We start from the raw sequence: 17,905 nt of genomic DNA on the forward strand, positions 1-17,905 counted from the left end.
TGGTTGAGCTGAGCAGATGTGAGGCACAGGGGGTGGGGTTTATGCAGATATGGCACCTGAGTGCTTCAGAGAGTAAGCTAGAGAATGCCAGCAGAGGCAGTGGGAAGGGCCAGGTGCCACTTGCTGCTCCGCCTAGTGCCTGTTTCCTGGTGAGAAGCACATTTGTCCTTAGAGTTAAACCCAACACAAGGGCAGACTTGCCTCTGAGCAGCAGACTTGAGAAGCTTCCCTTTGAGGAGACTAGACAGACAGCCTCTCGTCCTCCTCTGCAGATGTTCTTGCCCCAAACTTTCACCTGCTGGAGGGAAACTCATGTGGCTCCTAGCGTTGAGTTCCACTTAGCGTTATTTGGTGACACATCCGTTTGGTTGCTTTCCCAGTGAACACTTAAGATGTTTTAGTAGTATGGGATTGTACCAAAGCTAGGATCCTTTGGATCTGCCTGTGACCCACAGAGACTGTGCACTGGGTCTTAGCTGCCGGTTTCACCTGCAGAAGCCAGGCGAGGCAGTACAAGACACAGTGGTTAGTAAGTGCTGAGTTACAGCTTCTATAACTGCCTTAGTGGGTGGTTATTCTCCAACAGTAAGATACAGATACTTCTTACTAAAATATTTTATAGATTTTTGAGAGAATGTTTTTAAAAGTGACTGCAGAAATTCACTTGGCAAATTGTCATGTCTTGAGTTCTCTTTTCAAAGGCATATTCCTTCTGGTCAGCCCAGAGTATCTTGATGCTGGTTAGCCTGGGCTGTCTTGGTACTGGATACTTTGGTAAAGAAATTTTAGTCCCACTTTTTTCATAACTAGGAGTGTAAACTCAGCTAGGTTTAAAACATTTTAAGATTGGGAGAAAACAAAATATTAGTATACTTGAAAAGTTGGCTGTTCTTAAGTTACTCCGCTACAGTCTCATAATAGGAAGAGTGTGTGTGTGCACACACAAATATGTCCCATATCTCTTTCCTCAGTCAGATCCTCAGACCCAAGGCTCTGAGGTGGTGGGGATGTTTGCTGACGAGCAGTGTCTCTGTTCTGTGATCCCCACTGCTCTGTGCTGACATGGACATGCATGTATCACTCTCCCCTTGGGGTCTGTGCATGCCCCTGCCCACTGCTGTCTGCAGTTTGTGTCTGGGCACTTTTCCCTGTGCGTGTACCTTTGCTCTCCCTCTTGCCTGTCACCAGCATGGAGCCCATTGGCTGCTCCATGCTTGACACTGTGCCTCCCTGACTCACACTCCACTTCTGCTACCTCCTGTTTGGGATTTAGTGTTGACCAGAAAAGCTAGTTGTATGCAGAACGCATTGAATGTTTTGTGTTTTGTTTTCTTGTAAGGTACAGTGGTCCCACCTGGCATCTCTCAAGAACAATGTCTCCCCTGTCTCGAGGTCCCATTCCTTCAGTGACCCTTCTCCCAAATTCGCACACCACCATCTCCGCTCTCAGGACCCATGTCCACCTTCCCGCAGTGAGGGGCTCAGTCAGAGCTCTGACTCTAAGTCGGAGGTGCCCGAGCCCACCCAAAAGGCTTGGTCTAGATCAGACAGTGACGAGGTGCCTCCAAGGGTAAGGACAGACAGACAGATGCGCTGTTTTCTCTTTATTTAAACTTACTGTTTGTTGTGATGATGGGAACAGTGACTTACTTCATCAGGGTTAAAGGGCAAGAAGTTTCAAATGACTTCTCAGGGAGGGAAGCCATTTCCCACCTCGGCAGTTACAGTTAGCCAATGGTTAGTTAGTGTTTATCATTGACTGCTTTTAAACATAATTTAATAAAAAGTGTTTATGGGAAAAATTTTAAACAACATCCTTCTAAATAAGTAGAATTATACATTTATACAGAAGCTCTATTATTGTGCATGACATCAAGAATTTAAGAAAAAATCTTATGAGAAAAAAATAACAAGATGATTTTTTTACCTTAAAGTTGAGTGTATTGTACTTAATAGTACAAGAGGATTAAAAGACACATCTTAGTGTATTTTTCCCTCCTCTTAGAACTTGCTTCCTCTGAATATTTTCTTGCTTCTTTGCCAGTCTTTGCTTCCTGCGGATCTATTTGTAGACCATTGTTGGATTTCTTTGAGCTTACTTTCGAGATTGTCACATGCTCTCTCAGGGAAGTGCTGCTGTATGCTCTCTGCCACTGCTTCAGTCCAAACATGACTTCAGCGTGACAGGACTGTAGAGATGGGCCAGGCTCTTTGGATCCTGCAGGAGCAGGGGAAGCTTGGGAGAGGGAGGAGCTAGCTTCCATGGCAGGCGTTCTGAGCTGAGGAAGACTGTGTTATAAAGTACTGTTAGGAGGGGGAGCTGTGGGGGAGCTGTGGTGTTCTCCTGTTGTCTGTCTTAACTGCTGTGTTTCCTACCTAAAGGTTCCCGTGAGAACAACCTCTCGTTCCCCAGTCCTCTCCCGTCGGGATTCCCCACTGCAGGGCAGTGGACAGCAAAATAGCCAAGCAGGACAGAGAAATTCCACCAGGTAAAAGGGAACTGACAGGAGATGTGCTGTGACTCGCAGTCTTTCAGAGAGTCATCTGTTGTCTGTTTTCAGAAATGTGCACCTCCAGCACTGAGGTCCTAGACAGACATGACATGTTTTACACACACCACTACCACCACCACTGGCAGCAGTAGCATCATTAATCAGTAGTGAAAAGCAGATTTGAATCTTGATGTGTAATGTAATTTCAAAATGAAAACTACGTTTCTCTGTAAAGGTAGAAAAGGGAGGATTGAGAACAGGTTCTAAGAAACGTAATTTGAGAGAGTTTTTTAGTCTAGAAGAAATCGTGAGGGTTTAGACTGGTTAAAAGAAATCACAGCCAAGTCAGTTTTACCTCACAACCTGCCACAGACTACCATGCTAGCCAAGTGATGTCATTGCTGAGGTTCAGGGTAGCTCTGGCTGATGAAGTAGCTATTAGCCAATGAGGCTGAGTATGGATTTAACTTAATTAAAATGAAGTAAGTTTCACCTTTTTGATGGAGTCATCTGGGTTTAGGTGCTGGAGTCACGTGTAGTTAGTTAGTGGCTCTGACGTTTGCTCAGGCGTGGAGTGTGCTGCCTGTGCACTTACTGAAAACGTGTCACTGTTGCCCTGCAGATATCATTAAGTGTTTGGTAATTTGGGCATCAGTGGACCTGTGGTGTTGGCAGTGTTGGTACAAGTGGCCAAATGGATGGCAGTCCAGAGTCTACAGGCAGCCTTTTAATGCTGGTGACCAGAGAGCTCTGACACTCTCGTATGACAGACAGTGTCCAGGGCCAGATTCTTCCCAGTGTGTGTGCTCTGGGTCTAACCATGGCAGGAAGCCTCGCCAGCTCTGCCTCATCTCAGGGTGGACTGTGGGTACCCAAGGTGTGGGGGCTGTCATAGTGGATGAGGGTAACCTAGATACAGAAAACTTCCTGAGTAATTATTTCCAATTAAGAGTAGGGTCTATAGACGGGACAGAAGTGGTTGTAGCTCTAAACAGTCAGATCTCACTTCACTTATAACATGGATTTCATGTGCTTTATCAAGAAGATAAAGTTCAGCATCTTTTGGGTTTAAGATATTGAAGATGCTGGCCCTGAATACAGTCTTTATAATGTGCAGTGCACTTTGTGTGTGCAGTGCACAGATGTCACTCTGTAGAGCATGCTCTGTGTGCAGTGTATGCTGTGCAATATGCTCTGTGTGCAGTATGCTATGTGTGATGTGCTCTGTGTGAAGTACACTGTGTGTGCAATGTGCTCTGTGTGCAGTACACTGTATGTGCAGTATGCTATGTACAGAATGCTGTATACAGTATGCTGTGTGTGCTGTGTATGAGGTAAACTCTGTGCAGTATGCTCTGTGTATTGTGTGCTCTGTGTGCAGTGCACACTGTGCTGTGTATGTGTGGTGTGCTCTGTGTGCAGTATGCTGGGTGTATAGTGTACTCCATGTGCAGTGAGCTCTGCAGTTCATGCTATCTATGCAGTGTGCTGAGTGTGCAGTGCACTGTGTTAGCTACTGTTGCAGGCTTTTCTCTGCCTCCACAGTCCACCTCAGTGCATGTCTCTGCTATAGTGTGATGGGATGACACTGTTCTCTCCTTTTTAACAGTAGTATTGAGCCCCGGCTTCTCTGGGAGAGAGTGGAAAAGCTGGTCCCCAGGCCAGGCAGTGGCAGCTCTTCAGGGTCCAGCAACTCAGGATCCCAGCCCGGCTCCCATCCTGGGTCTCAGAGTGGTTCCGGTGAACGCTTCAGAGTGAGATGTAGGCTATCTCTCCCACACACTTTCTCTGGGAACAGCCATAGCTGCAGTTTGTTATTAAAAGACCTCCATGTGGAAAAGGAGGCCCGGCTCTGCATATAGCTGCATTTTAACAAAGTGATGCTTTGATATAGAGTGCTGAGGATATAAGCAGTCCCAGTAAGGATACTCAGAAAGCTGTTTTTTCAGTGCTTCCCACACCTGTGCCATGGTAGGCACTTCACAGCTGAGTGGAATTAAACGCTTTGCCTAAGGTCAATTAGCTAAATGTCTCAGCTGCGATTTGAACACATTTCTTCCGTTTTGAACTCCGAGGCTGTGCTGTAGTCAGTGTGTATTACTGGTGACCATAGTGGAAAAATTCCTTCACAGTGTTCTTCTCAGTACTCGGAAGCATGTATTAAATAGATGTGGGGTCTGAAGTGGGAAGTAGGAAGCCTTTCCCTCAGAAGGGCTGCCAACATGTCCCTTGGCCCTGTTTTAGCCCAGAGTTCAGACTCTCTGGAGAGGGGTGGACTGAAGTCAGCAGGGGGAAGCCTGAAGCTAGACTGATGGGGAGGGGGTGGAGAGTGTGTGACATGCAATTAATTATCTGAGTCTCTGCTTTTTTTTGTCTCTCCTGAACATACCAGCATCGTCCAAGTCTGAAGGTTCTCCATCGCCACGCCTGGAAAGTGCAGCCAAAAAGCCTGACGATAAGAAAGAAGTATTCCGGCCTCTCAAGCCTGCGGTAAGTATTGGGTAAAAACAGCCAGTTCTGGCTTAAGCTTGAGTTAAACCTTCGTGTTAAGAATATTGTTAAGGGGCTGGGGTGTGCAGTTGCACATGGGAGGTCCCAAGCTCAGTCTCCAGCAAAAAGAAAGAAAAGGTGACCGAGAGGCCTGCAGCGGTTTGATTTTTGTGTGGCCCTTCCCTGGTGTGAGGAGGTAGAAGAGTTGTCTGACGCAGGGTGCCTCTGTGGGTTCATCCTTAGGCATCTCAGTTCTGAAGTCATTGCTAATGCTAGGGCAGTTTTGTTCCACTTCGGCCTTACACTAGTTGTCTAGTGAGCTTTACAGAGAAGCGCAGAATAAAATATAATTTTATGCATTGGCAGTTTTTAAGGAAATAAGTATTTTATAGTAATACTGAGTAAAAGCCAAAAGCTCCAACACACCCCCCCACACACACACGCACGCATGCACGATGCACAATCAGTGCTTGGCATTGACCTTATTCTTGGTAAGTTTGGTGTTTGCAGCACAGGCTTTCAGAATAAGTGTGTGAATGAGCGTCTTGAGCCCTCCTATGGCATGAGTGCTGCCCCTGGTCTCTGGGCTGATGATTGTGACTGCATCCTCGATCCTTGTCATGGCAGTTAGTCATGTGACTGTGGGTACTTGTAGGGTTTTAAGCCTATTGAAGTTTTAGTTTCCTCTTTAACTGATTTCTGGATGCCCTCTCCCCCTTCTTTCTGCTGCCTGCTCCCTTCTGCTCTGCATCCTTCATCAATGACGGCCTTCCTCTCCACCTCCATGGAATCGCCATGTCCTGAAGGGAGAAGTGGTAAGCCAGCCTGCCTCCCTCCCTCCCTGTCTCCCTTCCCCTCCTCCTCCCTTCCCTCCCTCCCTCCCTCCCTCCCCCTTCTCTCCTTTCCTCTTTCCCTCCCTCCTTCCCTCCCTCTGATGGCTAGCTCCAGCAGTGCTCTCTGCCTCTTAGCTCTGCTCAGCTCTGACTTTCCCTCTGCCCTTCACTTGCCTTTAATGGCCATCCCGGCTGCTTTAGCAGATGAACCAAGCTTTGGGTCTTTGTTGCCAAACCTACCTCCCTGGAACAATTGCTGTAAAGGAGCTGTTTTGCCACAGATAATGGCCAGGACATAGCAGGCTCAAGCTTGCTTTTGATAGTTCAGAAGTTCAGAGGCTCGAGGTCAGATGTAAACCATATTCTTAACTGCATAAAAGAAGAGTACTAAGCTGGAGCTGCTCTTTAAGTTAAAAGGGAAAAACAGTCGTGTAGTTGGTTTTTAAAATGCTATTGATTTTAAATAAAATTCCCATATAGAAAAGGGAATTTGGATTTAAATGGGATTTAAATCAGTCTAGGAAATTAGATATAGAGAATTGATAAGAATCTTTAACTATCTCAACACAGTAAAGAAAAATGAAGCCAGTTTTTACTAAACTTTGCTCTAAGGTTCACAATCATTGTCTGTATAATTGGGAATGTGGCTAAGTCTCAAGGGAAGGCCAGTGGGAATTGCCGTGGCACGTGGCAGATGAGCTTCCCCCTCCCCTGCGGATGCCCCAACTCAGGCATGGCAGGTACTAATAGGGAGGTGAGGGTGAGCACTCTGCTGTTTAGGCAGCCTGGGGTTCTTCATGGACTGTGGAGGGGAAAAGGCCCAGATATGTTTGCTTGGGGCTGTGTAACTAGAGGCCAGTGTGCTCAGTTCTAAATAGTCCTCTTAGACACACTGTCTGGGCTGGAGCGATGGCTCAGTGGCTAAGAGTTCAGTTCCCAACAACCACATGGTGGCTCACGACCATCTGTAATGGGATTGGATGTCCTCTTCTGGTGTGACTGATGACAGCCGCAGTGTACTTCTATAAATGAAAAAAATAAAATTTAAAAGAGAAAAATAACTGTCTTTATTAAAAAGAAAAAAGAAAGCCATGATATCATCCAGTCCCGTCTTTGCAGCAAAAGCCTCTCGTATCTTACTTAGACTTACTGAAAGCAGTGCTGTCAGCTCATCCTGCAGACCATGGTAGAGTGGGATCGAATTGTCTGTTACACCTGCCTTCTTCTTTCTGTGCAAAGCCATAGCCGTACAGACTCCCACGAATCCTTTTCGGATGCTGACTCTGGTTACTCACTGGCAGTTAGCCTGAAAGGCTTGTCACCTTTCCTAACTTCCTTTTCCTTCCTGTGTCTTAGGACTTGACGGCATTGGCCAAAGAGCTTCGAGCAGTGGAAGATGTGCGGCCACCTCACAAAGTAACTGACTACTCATCCTCCAGTGAGGAGTCTGGGACCACAGATGAGGAGGAGGAGGACGTGGAGCAGGAGGGGGCTGATGATTCTACCTCGGGACCAGAAGACACCAGAGCAGCGTTAGTGCTTGCTGGGCTCAAGACAAGAGCCTTCCCACTGGGCCTTCTCTCCATTGCAGCCTTCTGCCCTGTTCATTAACTCAATGACATACAGCTTTTACACACACACACACACACACACACAAAACACATGCCTCCTGTACACACCACAGACACACATTACATCACACACACTACATGTGCCCCATTTATATACCACACACTCAACACCATACCACACACACACTACATGACACCACACAAACAACACATAACACCATATGCACACATACTACACACACACACCCTGTACACACCACACAACCACATACTACACATGCCCTGTACATACCACACACTTAACACCAAACCACATAAACAACCGCATTCTCAGACACACATATTACACCATACACCCCCACCCCCACACACACACACACTCAACACCACACCACATACACACAGACACACACACATTACATCATTCACATATACACATATACAAACACACATATAACACCACACAGTGTCTCCCCACAATATCTCAGCATGTCTCTTTTCTTTTAATTTAAGGGTTCAGTAAAAGGGATGTTTCAGTGTGGTATGACTTAAATAGACATAAGAACTCATTCTAATTAATGTTCTACTTAAGAACAAAGTGAACAGCAAGGAACTCTTCTGTGGGAGAAAGCCACGTATGTGCTTGCTGTCCTATAGCTTTGAGAGTGTCGGATGGCTTGGCTTGTTATCCGTGACTTGCAGATCTTGTCTCTTCAGGTCATCTCTGAATCTGAGTAATGGTGAAACAGAATCTGTGAAAACAATGATCGTTCATGATGATGTAGAAAGTGAGCCAGCCATGACCCCATCCAAGGAGGGCACCCTCATCGTCCGCCAGGTACCGGAGCCTCCTCTCCTGTTGTCAGAGGCTGAGCTTCCCTATGGTCATTAACCCACCTGCTCATTCACTCACTCACCCATGCTATTTCTACATCATCATCGTTTTCATGTTAACGCGACTCTGAGGGTAGCGTGTCCTGGGCGAGGGAGGCAGGTGTGCTGCATGCCACGAAGGTAGCCAGTAGTCTTCCACCCACATTGCTGTTCCTCTGCATGCCCTTGGCAGCCTCCATCCAAGCACCATGCTGAGTCTCACAGTCTGTGTTGGAGTGGTAGAGAAGCCCTGTGAAGGCTCACAGAGGGAAGGTACAGATCTGGAGCCTCTAATGGCCACCTTGAGGCCCTGCCGGGGCATCTGGCCCTGTGTCTGCAGCATTGGGGCCCGGGGATGAGCGGGTCTCCTGAGGTCCAAAACAAAATCTCTATTTGTGATGCAAGATGGATTCTGCTTGGACCATGGTGTTTTATAACTGTTCATTCTTAGCTTAGATTTCAACCAAGTGATAGGCTCCTCACTGCAGCAGGACAGGGCGCTCTCCAGGCTCTGGGTTTTCCCCTGCGTGTTTCATGCCACAGCAGTGTATTTGGCTGGAAAATAGGAAGAACCTAAGATCAGGATTCAGAGGAACCACAGGGTACTCTCTAGAGGTGGCTTAGATTTACAGAGAAAACAAGGGGGTGGTCTTCCATCAGTTGCTATTGCTGCAGATGAGCCAGGTGAAACGCTTGCCACTTGCATTGGGTGGACCCCAGTGAGGTACTCTGACTTCGGTTGGCTCAAATTGGGCATTTGGCAAGGAAGTTTGAGCAATTCTGGCTAATTCCTTGGATTTTCCTTGTTACTCTAACACAGTTTGGAAAGCCACACAGCCCCTTGAACAATGCAGGTATCAGTAGGGTTGTCGGCAAGATCAGCATCGCCTGAGCGAGACCAGTGTGCCTGTTTTTTCTACAGAGTACAGTTGACCAAAAGCGTGCCAGCCATCATGAGAGCAATGGCTTTGCGGGTCGCATTCACCTCTTGCCAGATCTCTTACAGCAAAGCCATTCCTCCTCCACTTCCTCCACCTCTTCCTCCCCATCCTCCAGCCAGCCGACACCCACCATGTCCCCACAGACACCCCAGGACAAGCTCACTGCTAATGAGGTATGTCTCACACCACAGCTGGCTGCTTTCCTGGGGTTAGACCAGCACTGCCTAGGAGCTAGTTTGCAAAGAAGCCCTTCCCAGAAGCCCCCCTTCCCTGCTCCCTGCTCTTCTGCCATCTGCCCTCCTCCCCAGTCCCAAGTAACATGTTCAGATCTTCATACAGATCCCTAACCCTAGGTGGATTGTCCCCGAACTTGCCAGTTCACTGTTTCCCTTCTAGATAGTAGAGTTGCATGGCTTGCTTTATTATTTATTTTTTTAAAGTAAATAAAATGATTGCTGTGTTTTCAGATCCATTACGTATTTGGCATGAAATCCTTGTAGTCATTTGTGGAATTTGCCTCTTCATTCTTTTTTATCCAGTGTATAAGATACAGGAAAATGTGACTCCATAGGCTTGGCCTCATCTGCACAAACTGCTTGTCTTTTGTGAGAATCCCCTGAAAATAGGCGTTCATTGTTGTTGGTTACTGGTTTCATTTGTTTATTTTGGGGAGGGGGTTGGTTATTGGTTGACGACTTTGGTTTCACCCACCCTTTTAAAGGGATCTGTTCCCTTGATATCCACACATACTCAGGGTTTAAGAAGTCAAGTGCTGGGGAGAAAATGTAGAAAAGGATGATGCTGAGCAAGGACAAAGGCCAGAGCGCTCTTTTAATTTAAGGTTTTATAGAGGAAGTCCTGTGAGTTCATGGCATGGCTGTACTGCTCAGTCTGGGTCATAGGTGGGTGAGCCTTTGTTCTGTAAGTAGGTCATGCCCAAGTGCAGTGACAGAGCCCACCTTGAACACCTGCTTAGTTAAGCAAGTATTTGATTTCACAGGTTTGGGGCCTATTGAGTCCATTGTTTAATAATTGAGAGAGCTCTAAACAGTCATTTAGTTTCAGCCAGTCTTGTCAACATAAACACTTGATTGACTATGGACAACAGCAATCCTTTGGTTCCCTCATTAGAAAACACAGAAACAGCCTTCTGCTGAGGTCAGGCACCAGAAAGCTGCTTTCTGAGCAGCATTGGCATCAGGCTGGCCATCATGGCTTGGCCACTAATTGATAGGGCAGGGTGAGAAGCCTGCAAGATGGCAGATGTTGTGTCAGTGGGGAAGCTTAAAATGGCATGGGCTGTAGGACACAGTGACTTTCAGGTACCCCACAGCAGAAGTGAGTAGAGGAAAAGGCGCTTGCTTGATCGGTGTGTTCTGTCCTGAGACCTGTGCATGCACGCCTTTCCTTGGTGATATCACACGCTCCATCTTACCATATAGTCTTAACTCACTAACTGGCAGGTGTTTCTGTTTGATTTTAACCATCATTACATCTCCACTTAACTGTTTCACTTTCTCTGTAAGCTTTTTGTTCGTTCGTTTGTTTGTTTTATTTTTTGGTTTTTAGTTACATTATTAACACCAGTGCTCCTAAAAGGCCAGAAAGTCATGTCTACTGTCATTTGTATGTTTACTAATGAGCCCTGTTGTGTGGTATGGACTTAATGGTGATTCTGTCATAGTATAAAGTAGATCACACTAATAGTCTGTCACAGTAGATAGGAGATCACACCAATAGTCTGTCACAGAAGATAGGAGATCACACCAATAGTCTGTCACAGAAGATAGGAGATCACACCAATACTGTCATAGTAGATAGGAGATCACACCAATACTGTCACAGTAGGTAGGAGATCATACCAGTTAGTCTGTCACACACAGCAGATAGGCGACCACACCAGTAGTCTGTCACAGTAGATAGGCGACCACACCAGTAGTCTGTCACAGTAGATAGGAGATGAAACCTTTATTGATTGTACTTTGTAGTATTGGAAGTAAATTGGGAAAGTAGTGAATTGCTATTACAACACTTCAGATGCTGTTTAGGAACTTCCTGTTCGTAAAGCGGTGCTTTTGTTGGTAGTTTGCAGCATCACTGCCCTTGGTGTGTATGTGTCTTGAGGAAGAGATGCAGCATTTGCAATGCCTGCTGGGCTTTGGGGGGATTGATGCAGGAGGAGAAGGCTTGGGTTGGGAGATGGTACTGTGTGTAAGTGAATTGACGTGATTTTTACTGTTCACTTTTTAAATGTCTCTTCTATTAATGAAATTGAAATTTACATTTCAGACTCAGTCCGCTAGTAGCACACTCCAGAAACACAAATCTTCCTCCTCCTTTACACCTTTTATAGACCCCAGGTTACTACAGATTTCTCCATCTAGTGGAACGACAGTTACTTCTGTGGGTAAGTACAGCAGCATCAGTCAGACAGGGCCTGGTCCCCATGCGCCTCCCCATGGGGCCCAAGCATGGCATGGCTGCTCGAGGCACAGTCCTCCGCCAGCAAGGCCATCGCTCCCATTGCCAGGGTCACAGTGAGGTCGTGGTCAGTTCCCTTTCCATGTCCATGTTCTGTAGAACACCTTCTCTTTGAGAAAGCATCCGCTGCAGTGTATATAGATATTCATCTGGGGCATTGGAGGGCGTGAGGCGTGGTGTCTGTGTACAGAAGATAAGTCTTCACTGCACTGTGTTTCAGTGGGATTTTCCTGTGATGGGCTGAGACCAGAAGCCATAAGGCAAGATCCTACTCGGAAAGGCTCAGTGGTCAATGTGAACCCCACGAACACTAGGCCACAGAGTGATACCCCCGAGATTCGTAAATACAAGAAGAGATTTAACTCAGAGATCCTGTGTGCTGCCTTATGGGGTAGGTACCTCATTGCTATCAGGTGACTGAGTTTTATTCTGAAGCACAGAGTTGTCATGCAGAGAAGCACACACTGTTTCCTGCCCTGGGCCTTCAGCTTAGCTGAGTGTGTGCTCTGCAACAGAACGCATGCGTATGACTGCAATGGTGTCAGCAGTAGGACCTTGGGAAGAAGGAGCTGCCCCTCCTCCTCCTGTGAGGAGGTCAGTATGAGGATGGAGGAAGAGCAAGTCTGGGTGTCTGTGGTCACCAAGTCGTCTGTGACTTTGACCAGTTTCCAGACGAGGCTCTTAGGAGCAGTCTTCAGGGGGCTGTCAGCCCGGCTTGTCTGTGTGCTCAGGACCGCAGCGGGGCTCCTGCTGCATGCTCAGTTCTGCCTTCTCCAGTTCATGCTAGCCTTCCTGCCAGCTCCCGCCCTCCTGCCCTACCCTGACATTTACTCCCACAGTTTGGTTCTGCTGCTTTTGCCCAGAAGTTTCTTACTCCTGGCACGGCACATGCAGATGGCATGAAGTCACACACTCCCCACAGTCCTGTTCCCTGAGCATCGCAGTCACCACGTCCTCTGCAGCAGTAAATCAGCTCTCCTCCCCTCCACATCTCGGCCTTTCTTACTCCTTTCTGTTTGTTTGGGAGAAACAGCTGAGGTGGACACAAGGGCTTGCCTTTAATCTTTAGAACCTTACACTGTTGTTCCTAGCTCCTGTTCTCACCCATGTGGCCTGCCCTTCTCTCTTGCCTGCTTAAGTTCCTGCTCTGTCCTCTACCAAAGTCTTTTGAGAAGCTGCCAAATTCACAGCAGACCCATCTGCTTTCTCAGGGTCACAAATTGTGCCTGTGTCATGACTGTCTTGAAGCTCATATGGTCCTGCAATGTAAGGACCTTTTTGACCATCTGGATCAGTGGTTCTCCAACTTTTGGGAGTCACAGGGCTCTTTCATAGGGGCTGCCTAAGACCATCGGAAGACATAGATATTTACATTACAAATCATAACAGTGCAAAATAAAAGTCATGAAGTACCAATGAAAATAATGTCATGGTTGGAGATCACCAGGGCAGTGTTAGGAAGGTTGGGAAACACTGGCATAGATAAAAATAAAACTAGCTATTTAAGGGATTATGGGGACCATACAACAGGAAGCTGGCACAGAAGTGTGTCTAGCACACTGCTGTTGTGCAGTAGATGCCAGTTGCTTTTATTTCAGAAAGTAGGCTATCATTTATTCACATTGAATGGTTTTAATGTTGTTTGCATGTTATATTAGCTGTAGAGATTGTCTTAAATTTATGTTATGTTGAAATTGGTAATAAATGCTTGGCCCAACAAAGTTACTCTTGGGAGCAAGCAGTCTTAGTATCCCATTATGTGCCTCTAATGTCCCAGCAAGCCCTGGGCTCCATTTTCTGTACTTTGATCTAGTGCGTTGATCATCCTAAAGGACCCTTGCTTTAGTTGCTTTCTTCCTGGGACAAGTGCCTGACAGACAGCAGCATAGAGAGGGAAGAATTGTGCTGGCTGTGAGGAGCCTTGTCTGCACTTGTCATCTTCAAGTAGTGTGTGTGGCTTGTGACACTGGAGAACCAGGTCTTTATGTTCGTCTGTTTGTATGGATAGTGTTCCTGTAGATAATCCCATGAACATGAGTTGGGTGTACTCAGAGCACTAGGTCTTTATGTTCATCAATTTATATGGATAGTGTTCCTATAGATAATCCCATGAACATGAGTTGGGTGTACTCAGGGCACCAACTTAGAGTATGTGGCTTACAGCTTCATAATCTTACAGCAAAACTCGCTTAAAAGCAAATTCCAAATCTGACTTAATATTGGGGAAAAGGTTCCAGATATGCTTAGTTTTCTAAGCTGTTTTAGACTACTACCCTTTAACAGACTGTCTTGACTCCACCCACTCCCCATTTCATCTCCATGAGATTATTGACGTAGCAGGTACTTTCAAAGAACACAAATACTTCATTGCTTGTCTAGGGGATTTATACCCAGCTTAGAGAATTGGTGTGAATGAATGAGTTTAGTTCCCTGGGAGCATAAATACATGTTGGAAGATGCTTTCAAAGGGGAAGGTTTTATATCAAAGAAGCAACATTTGGATAAATATGTAAATTTAGAGGGAGAGTCCAATGCTTCCAAAAATAAGGATGGTTGAATATTAACTTTAGTGGATGCAGCCTAATGTCTTGAGAAGTATGGGATCCCAAACGCTAGACCAGAACTTTTGACACTGCATCTTGGAAGGCATACATTTTAAAGGTGTACTGTGTGACTCTCAGTGGGTGTGTAAGAAAACGAGTACTGTTTGCTCCCCTGTGAGACAGTGGAGGTTATCTGGACAGTCTGAGTGAAGGCCTGCGTCTGCCAGCTCTCACATGATCAGAAAGCATGGCGTGTCAGAGGCAGAGGAAGGAAGGAAGGCGCAGGAAGAAGATGTTAGTTACCTTCAGTGGGAATCCTGGTTTTAGAAGAAATCTTTAGTGTGTGGAAGAACAGGGGAGTACAGTGGGGCCATAGGAGCTGCTGCCCTGCCACAGTGGGCATGCGTATGATTAGCACTGGCAGTGTCCATAGAGAGAGATGGGAGCAGGTGATGTCCTGGCTGGGTAAGCAGGCTTCTGGGAAGGTGGGGACACAGTGCAGTTGTTTCTCAGTGGTAGGAACTGATTGAGACCAGTCCATAAGCCAATGGAGATTACAGAGGCATGCACTCTCTGTAAGTCATTCTACAAGGTTGTCAGTTGTGGGGTCATAGTAGCAGATGGACCAGAATCTCCAAAACCCAAGAAATAGTGAGCTTACAACTGGGAGCTCAGTTCCCTGGGGGCAGGTGTGGTGGGGGTATCTCCTCATTGCTCCCTGATGTATTTAAGTAAATGTCACTGTCACTTCTGTGTCAGGAGGTGGGGGGATCGTTGCTTTAACCTCACTGTTCTGGGCGTTCCTTTAGGAATTACGGACACTGTCATCTTTCAAGTAGAAAATGTTTTTCTGTTCTATGGTAAAGCTCTACACTATCAGAACCTAAATTGTAGGCCTCTCCGTGTTTTTGAACAGGAGTGAACTTGCTGGTTGGCACAGAGAGTGGTCTGATGCTCTTGGACAGAAGTGGCCAAGGGAAAGTGTACCCTCTGATCAGCCGAAGACGGTTCCAGCAAATGGATGTGCTTGAAGGCCTGAATGTCCTGGTGACAATCTCTGGTGAGTGTTCTGTAAAGCAGAATCCATGGCCTTAGTTGCAGTGTGCCACGCCATACATACTGAGCTCAGCTCCTTCTCTGAACTGGCCGAGCTACTGAAGAACTGTGTCTTCATGATGTGAAGCTGCACACAGCCGTGGCACACTCCCAGATGCCGGCCACGACACCTGTGCTTGGATGTTGTGCCCTGGTGGCACGGTGTCTCTTACTTGTTAGTAATAACACATTACTACCTATCAGAGCACGTGGTTTATATCACTGGAGAGCATTGGCTTGGTTTTGGCACTATACAGTGATTTGTGTATTTCTGTCTAGTTTTGGTCCCCTAAAAAGTATTATTTGTACTTCCTCCTGAGGCCCCAAGACATCTTGGTTCTTCTGGATAGGAAGTTATAAAGAAAGCTTAGATAAGTATCTATGTGCAACTTTTTGCTTAAACACAAGCTTTCATTTTATGTATTTGGTTTTTTTTTTAAAAAAAAAAAAGCAGAGTAACACAGCTGACAGACAGAAGCACTGGGCAGAGGTCTGTCTTGTCTCGGAGAGCTGCTGAGCTGTTGTGCAGTGTAGCATGGACCCATTGTCTCGCAGCAGACAGCTGGGAAGGACAGTTTCTGCACCACATCCCGATGTCTGAGATTGTCAGCGTTGGGCGGTTTCTGTCTTGATAGGTTGATGGAGTGATGTCTGTGTAAACACGGAGTCCCCTGGCATGTGAATGTTCTGTGCATTCTTGTGGCTAAGTCCCATCTCTCTCCCCGTGTAAGGGGTCTGTTTAGACCTTTACCCCATATTGCAGTTAGGTTTCTTTTTTCTTCTATTACTGGATTTCTTTGAATATTTTAGATAGCAATCTTTTATTACATGGGCCCTGAAAGTGCTCTTTCCCTGCCTCTGGCTTCTCTGTTCATTCCTCACGTCTTCCAGAGCTTAGTGAAACCTAACACTTTGTGCTTGTTTTGTTTTGCATTCACTTTTGTGGTTGTGCTTTTGGTGTTTTACCCCAAAAGTCACTGCTAAATCCAAGATCCATCTAGATATTTTCATATGCTTTCTTCTAGAAGTTTGATAGCTTGGGTTTTCACATTTAAGTCTGCAACTCATTTTTAGTTTATTTTCATCAAAGGTTTTAAGGTTTGCAAATATATTGCCTTTCATTCACAACACTGTTTATTTTAGAGAAGACGTCTTCCTTTTGCTTTGTTCACTGTGCTCGTTTGTGTGCCTCTGTTTCTCACCATGCGTGGTGCCGCTGTTTCTGGGCCCTTTACTCCACTAACTGACTTGCTCATTCTTTTGCTAATAACCACATGGTCTTGGTTAGTAAATCTTGAAGTCAAGAACTGTTCAAAAATTTTGGTTTTCATTTAAATATTTTGTTCAGTGTGTCACTGTTTTGCCTGTGAGTATAAACGTTAGAGTATATTTATTAACACACACAGATAACTTGGCTATGGTTTGGGTTGAATCTGTAGTTGAAGTTAAGAAGAACTGACATTGTGGTTTTCTATCCATGCACACAGTACTTCTACACTTAATTCTTTAACATCTTTAACACGTTCCTAATTATCCTCAAATAGATATTTTAAACAGCTGTCATGTGAGACCCATGTCTATTTCATTACTTTAGTGTTAATTTGAATAGTATTTTTATTTCAGTTCCTCATTATTTGTTGTTGGTATATAGGAAAGTAATTGACTCTTATATAATGGGCTTGCTATCCAGAATCACCACTATAATTGTTTCATGAAGTTTCCATGCCTTTCCCAGATGGACTATTTCTCTCAGGGGAAATGTATCTACTGTTTTTGTTTTTTTCTTGGACACTGTTGTTATTGATAACATTGATTTTTGACCATGCATGTGAAATACTTATATTTTTCTTGTTAGGCAAAAAGGATAAGTTACGTGTCTACTATTTATCCTGGCTAAGAAATAAGATTCTTCATAATGATCCAGAGGTTGAGAAGAAGCAAGGGTGGACCACTGTGGGCGACTTGGAAGGGTGCGTGCACTATAAAGTCGGTGAGTGCTCCGGGGGCCTTGCTCTGCTCTTCAGAGTTCTGTTAGAGTCAGGTTTAAGTTACTGGGCTCTATGAAACTGGTGAGGTGTCCTGTGACCTGCAGGTCTCTTCCTCCTTCACCTTTCCAGCTTGTAGTTCTCGTATGCTGGGAGGCCCTTCACAGTCACTGGGAGAACATTTGAGACTTTAACTGGTATCGTGGCTTGTTATCTTTAAGTACATTGTGCAGAGCCCCTATGCCCTTATTTTTAAGTGACTGTGGCTGGTCTGTTGTCTTAGCAACTGTTTTGTGATTGGCATTTCTCTTCCTTGGAACATTCAGTGATTCTCACAAAGTCATCTTAACAAAACCCAAGCCAACTTTGGTTGCATAAGAAAAAAGTAAGTGCTGGTTAGAAATTATGAGAAAGAATGGCCATAACATAGAGTTTTAAGGGAACGACAGTGTAATTTTATAGAAGTCAGCTGGTTACAGTTACAGAGTCCACTGATATGCTTGCATATGTTACTATAGTGCAGACTATACGCAGTTATTTTGTTCACCTCTCAGGATGTTATAATCTGACATTGTCTTCTTTATCCATTGTGGCAGTTAAT

The 17,905-nt window shown here is 45.6% G+C and overlaps 1 protein-coding gene across 21 annotated transcripts in view; it reads left to right on the forward strand.

Annotated features, from left to right (window-relative positions):
* Positions 1-17,905, forward strand: part of Map4k4 (mitogen-activated protein kinase kinase kinase kinase 4) — a 125,891-nt gene that overhangs the window by 102,089 nt on the left and 5,897 nt on the right. For 4 of the 21 annotated variants that reach the window (XM_029538638.1, XM_029538643.1, XM_029538642.1 and 1 more), the window contains 12 exons: positions 1,340-1,570; positions 2,383-2,489; positions 4,102-4,253; positions 4,885-4,982; positions 5,789-5,797; positions 7,172-7,347; positions 8,104-8,224; positions 9,182-9,373; positions 11,490-11,607; positions 11,902-12,072; positions 15,141-15,284; positions 17,175-17,309. In XM_029538638.1, the coding sequence (XP_029394498.1) occupies positions 1,340-1,570; positions 2,383-2,489; positions 4,102-4,253; positions 4,885-4,982; positions 5,789-5,797; positions 7,172-7,347; positions 8,104-8,224; positions 9,182-9,373; positions 11,490-11,607; positions 11,902-12,072; positions 15,141-15,284; positions 17,175-17,309 (1,654 nt within the window). The remainder of the gene's footprint in view (positions 1-1,339; positions 1,571-2,382; positions 2,490-4,101; positions 4,254-4,884; positions 4,983-5,788; positions 5,798-7,171; positions 7,348-8,103; positions 8,225-9,181; positions 9,374-11,489; positions 11,608-11,901; positions 12,073-15,140; positions 15,285-17,174; positions 17,310-17,905) is intronic. The other 17 variants (XM_021197481.2, XM_021197484.2, XM_021197480.2 and 14 more) reach the window with 11 other exon arrangements.

The sequence above is a fragment of the Mus pahari genome, chromosome 5, assembly GCF_900095145.1.
Source record: "Mus pahari chromosome 5, PAHARI_EIJ_v1.1, whole genome shotgun sequence".
NCBI lineage: Eukaryota > Metazoa > Chordata > Mammalia > Rodentia > Muridae > Mus > Mus pahari.